A 4722-nucleotide genomic window follows, 5' to 3' on the forward strand; every position below is an offset into this window, starting at 1 on the left:
GCTGTAGCCAGGGGACAGGCAGAGGCAGGGGCTGTAGCCAGGAGACAGGCGGAGGCAGGGGACAGGCAGAGGCGGGGGCTGTAGCCAGGGGACAGGCAGAGGCAGGGGACAGGCGGAGGCGGGGGTTGTGGCCAGGGGACAGGCGGAGGTGGGGGCTGTAGCCAGGGGACAGGCAGAGGCAGGGGCTGTAGCCCAGAGTATCTTACTCTCAGGCTCTGCCTGTTCATCTCCCGGCTCCTCCTGAAAGCTCTGCAGTAGCCCTTCGGCCCACGCACACCCCTCCGAGCCCGGGGCTGCCTGGCGCAGGTAGCCGTGGAGCTGGCGCAGGCTGAGGTGCTGGGGGGGCTCCCGGAAATCCTCAGGGTGATCACGCAGCCAGAGCTCCAGCACCTGCAGCACAGCCCTGGGGGCATGGGGGGGGGGTCAGTCCTGGCAAGAGGGGGCAGATCAGGCTCTGAGGCCCCTCCCCTTTGGGTCTGGGGGGCATCCCTGTAACCCCAGGAGCTGGTCTGAGACCCCCCAACCCACAGCAGCCCCCTCCCCTGGCCTGGCTGGGGGAGGGGCCCCACCACGGGAACTGGACTGCAGGGTTCTCACCCCACAGCTTGCCCAGAGACCAGCCCCCAGGGCTCCCCTGTCGGGGGTGGGGGGCAGCTCAGCGCCCTCCTGGGACTCACCTGTTGGAGGAGGGGGAGCCCAGCACACACACCCTGGGCTCAGTTGTCAGAGTCGGGGGAGCTGAGCCCCCTCCCCCCCGGGCTCACCTGTCGGGGAAGGGGGGATCCCAGCCCCCTCCCGGGCTCACCTGTCGGGGGAGAGGGGATCCCAGCCCCCCCTGGGCTCACCTGTCAGGGGAGAAGGGATCCCAGGGCCCCACCCCAGCTCACCTGTCGGGGCCCAGCGGCAGCAGGAGCTCCAGCACGCGGCCAGGGGTGGCGAATGCACGGTAGGTGGCCAGGAAGCTGGGGAGGTAGCCAGGGTCGCTCTCTGCACTGGCCGCGACCAGGCCTCTCACCAGCTGGGGCAGGGTCCCAGCGCGCAGCCGGCGCAGCTTGCAGGTGCGGTACTGCACGAAGGGGCAGGGGGGGCCAACTCCGGCCTGCGGGGAGGGGGGGGGGACAGATGGATGGAGTGTGATAGATAGATAGATAGATAGATAGAGGGGGTGTATGGGGATAGATAGATAGATAGATAGATGGAGTGGAGGGGGATAGATAGAGGGGGTGGATGGGGATAGAAAGATAGATAAAGGGCGGTATGGGGATAGATAGATAGAGGAGGTGGATGGGGATAGATAGAGAGATAGATAGAGGGGTGTATGGGGATAGATAGATAGAGGGGGTGGGGGATAGACAAGCATGGAGATTGAGACAGAGGGAATAGAAGGAATAATTACATCACTCCAGCCTCTTCCCCTCCTGAAGGACCCCAAAAGGGTCCACCAGCCTAAGCTGCAAGTTCCTCTGGGGAGGGGCCAGGGGCTGTTTATACAGAGACCCCTTGCTTGGCACTGAGATGCAGCCACCTCTGGGGCAGAGCACGGGGGCTGTTTATACAGAGACCCCTCACCCGGTGCTGAGATGCAGCCACCTCTGGGGTGGAGCACGGGGGCTGTTTATAACAACGCTGCACAGCAGATTAGGTCCGATGTGAAGAATTCCAGCTCTGAGAGAAAATGAGCCAAAGACACAGCACAGCACCCCCTGCTGGGCCCCTGCCCCACTCCCTGCAGCACCAGGCTCCCCCATGCAGGGGCCGACTGCGTCCACCCCCCTTGGCATAGGCAAGCTGGCAGGCCCCTGGCAGAGCCCCCCGTACCAGCGGGCAGGGTCCCCCGTTGGCCGCAGGCTCCGCCCTCACCCGATGCAGGGTGACGCTGTAGATGGCTCCGTCTTCCACCTCTTCACCCCACTGCTGGAGGGGCTCCTGTGGGGGGAGAACAGACCAGGCCATGGGCCCAGCCAGCACCCAACACCCAGAGATGGGAGCTGGGGAGCTGGGAATTGGGACTCCTGGGTTCTGTCCCCAGTTCTGGGAGGACAGTGGGATCTAGTGGTTAGAGCAGGGTGGGGGGCTGGGAGCCAGGACTCCTGGATTCTCTCCCCGGCTCTGCCACAGACACGATATGTGATCCCGGGTGAATCTCTTCACCCCTTGGTGCCTCAGTTTCCCCCGCATATACCACCTCTCAGAGGAGCCCTGAAACCTGGCGGATGCAAATGGAACTTCTATAGCTTTCCCCTGGGGGTGGGGTGAGGATTAAGGGGGCCCCTCACCCCACCCCCCGTGCAGCCATCAGCCTGGGGTGCTGGCAGCTCTGGGACTGAAGGATGGTGGTGCAGTTCGGCTCCCTCCCTGCAGGCAGCCCCCGGCACTCCACCTGTGCACAGCAGCACCTGCCCCCCGCCCCCCACAGGCAGGTGCTGAATCCATATCCCTGGAGAACAGCTGGAGAAACTGAGGCACGAAGCTGCTTTGGAAGAGACTGGAACTCAGAAGCCTGGACTCCCAGCCCCCTGCTAAAGGGGGGAGGAGCAGTGGGCACCCACTGCACAACCCACCCACCCCCACAGGGGGAAGAGAAGTGGGCGTGGCATGTGGGGGGAGCGTTCTGGGGCTCCGGCTACCCTGAACAACCCCCCATTTAAGGAGCCGGAGCGGAGCCGCCCAACCGGTCCAGCAGGGTCGGCCTCCCCCAGCCCCACCTCCACAGCGCCACAATAGGCCCTGCTGCCACGGCCCCCCCTCCCTTCGCCCTGCCCCCCACCCCAGCTGGTGGGGGGGCTGCCATCCCAGAAGTCGGGTTCTCCCCTCCAGCTCGGGGATGTGGGGCTGGCGTCCGGCACCCTGATCCCCATGGGACGCGGCCACCTGGGAAGGGGGCTGAGGTCTCCAATCCCCCCGAGCTGCCCCCACCCCACCATGCCCATTTGGTGCCCCTCGTTCACGGTGAGCTGCGGGGTCTCAACCCAGGCCTCAGCAGGGGAGGTGCCCCCCGGACACAAAGAGCCCCTCCTCCTCCCGGGCACCCAGCGCCCCCCAAGCAGCCATGTGCCCCGGGTCGGGGGGTGTTCTGGCAGTCGTGTGGCATAGGGGGCGGCCTGCTGTGAGAGGGGGTAGAGGGGGCCGTCTCTGGGCAGTCCCGTGTGGATAGGGGGCGTTGTGTGGGAGGGTCGAGGGGCGATCTCTGGCATCCAGTCAGTATGGCATAGGGGGCGTTGCTTGTGGGGCGGGTCCCGAGGGCGCCGTTCTGGGCGTGCGTGGTTCAATGAGGGTGGAGGGGGTGGGTAGGGGGTGAGGGGGCGTTCTGCGTGTAGTGTGATGGTAAAGGGGCGCTGTGCCCTTGGGCGGGTGCAGGGGTGCTATCTCCGGGTCCGTTGACCTAGGGGGGCTGTGCTGTGGGGCCGGGGCTAGAGGGGCGCTTCCGGGCCCGTCAGTGCTGGTCATGCCGGGTGCATGGGGGCCGCTGTCCGCCGGCCCCTTGCTGCCCGCTGCCTTGCAGGGGGGGCCATCCAACGCACCAAGCGGGGCTGTACCGTCGAGGGCTTGTATGAAATCCACACCTCGGAGGACAGGGGTCGCCGGGGGGCTTGGGCAGCGCGAGGGGAAGTCTGCGGCAGCACTCGAGCAGCATGGAGTGCCGAGGCCAGGCTGAGGTGTGGCCCGATTGCACATGCATGGGGGATGGGGAGCGGGGGGCCAGGTTTGTGCTCCCGCCTGAGGGTCGTTGTGGGGCTCCCACTCCCCACGACGCTGGTCCTGCTTAGGCGCCCTTTACCTTACAGTGCCCCCCGCATCCCCGAGGAGGTAGGAACTCCTGTTGGGGTGGGTGCATGCGCCCATACCCTGGCCCAACCGGCGGGGCTAGAGGAGGCAACGTGGGATGTTCTGGGTCGGGGAGGGGCAGCGGCGTCTGTAGGGGGCACGGTTTGAGGGGAGGGCCCTGGGTGGAGCCAGCTGGCTTACCCCTAGCGTGCGGGGGGGCTGACAGCCCCCAGCACGACCGGCCTACGGTTTCGACGTCCTTCTTCTTTGGGCGCTGCGGCGCTTTGGTCTGCTAACGAGGGCGCTGGACTGGCGGCTTGAGCGCGGCCCGTTGCTCCACGTTCGCCTCGTCGCCTGGTTCTCGTCTGGGGGCAGAGGAGGGGCGTGGAGCTGGTGGGGGCAGGCGACGCTTGCGCCCCCACTACCCTGTACCTGGCCTGTAGCCGGCCTCGCCCCCGCGCCATCCCAACCTGCCAGCTCCTACCCCATGCCCTCAAGTTTCCCCACCCCATCCTGCAACCCACCATGAGCCCTCAACCCACATGCCACCACCTTCCATAGGCTCCACATCCCCCTACCCACCCTCTCCGCCCCGTCTGCCAGTCCTCAACCCCCAGTGCCACCATCCTTCCCAGCAGCTTCCCCACACGCCACCTCACCCACCCCTCCCCAATCCTTGCCGCGCCACCCAGATGCCCTTTCTCCACAGCTCCCACACTTCTCCATCGGCCCCCACCCCTCCCCATCTGCGTCCCTCACCCCCCCAGTGCCACCACCTCTCCATGTCCCAATCCACTCGCCCACCCCCATCCGCACACATCTGCTAGCTCCCTCACCCACGGCCACCACCTCTCCCATAAGTCCCCACACTACTCGCCCCCCCCCCTCCCACAACCCTTGCAGTCCCCTCACCCAGTGCCACCCCATCTCTCCCCGCGCCCCCTCCCAGGCCCCAAT

General features: G+C 66.5%; 2 protein-coding genes across 2 annotated transcripts in view; both read right to left on the minus strand.

Moving 5' to 3' along the window:
• Positions 1-3032, minus strand: part of RGL3 (ral guanine nucleotide dissociation stimulator like 3) — a 24788-nt gene extending 21756 nt beyond the window's left edge. The window contains exons 1-3 of the mRNA XM_075061205.1: positions 1819-3032; positions 888-1099; positions 3-403 (exon numbers count right to left, since the gene is read on the minus strand). Of these exons, the coding sequence (XP_074917306.1) occupies positions 3-403; positions 888-1099; positions 1819-1953 (748 nt within the window). The 5' untranslated portion in view covers positions 1954-3032. The remainder of the gene's footprint in view (positions 1-2; positions 404-887; positions 1100-1818) is intronic.
• A 1025-nt stretch (positions 3033-4057) lies between these two features.
• ODAD3 (outer dynein arm docking complex subunit 3) overlaps positions 4058-4722 on the minus strand; it is a 6185-nt gene continuing 5520 nt past the window's right edge. Inside the window, exon 7 of the mRNA XM_075061206.1 lies at positions 4058-4130. Coding sequence (XP_074917307.1) covers positions 4058-4130 — 73 coding nt within the window. The remainder of the gene's footprint in view (positions 4131-4722) is intronic.

The sequence above is a fragment of the Chelonoidis abingdonii genome, chromosome 26 (assembly GCF_003597395.2).
Source record: "Chelonoidis abingdonii isolate Lonesome George chromosome 26, CheloAbing_2.0, whole genome shotgun sequence".
Classification (NCBI taxonomy): domain Eukaryota; kingdom Metazoa; phylum Chordata; order Testudines; family Testudinidae; genus Chelonoidis; species Chelonoidis abingdonii.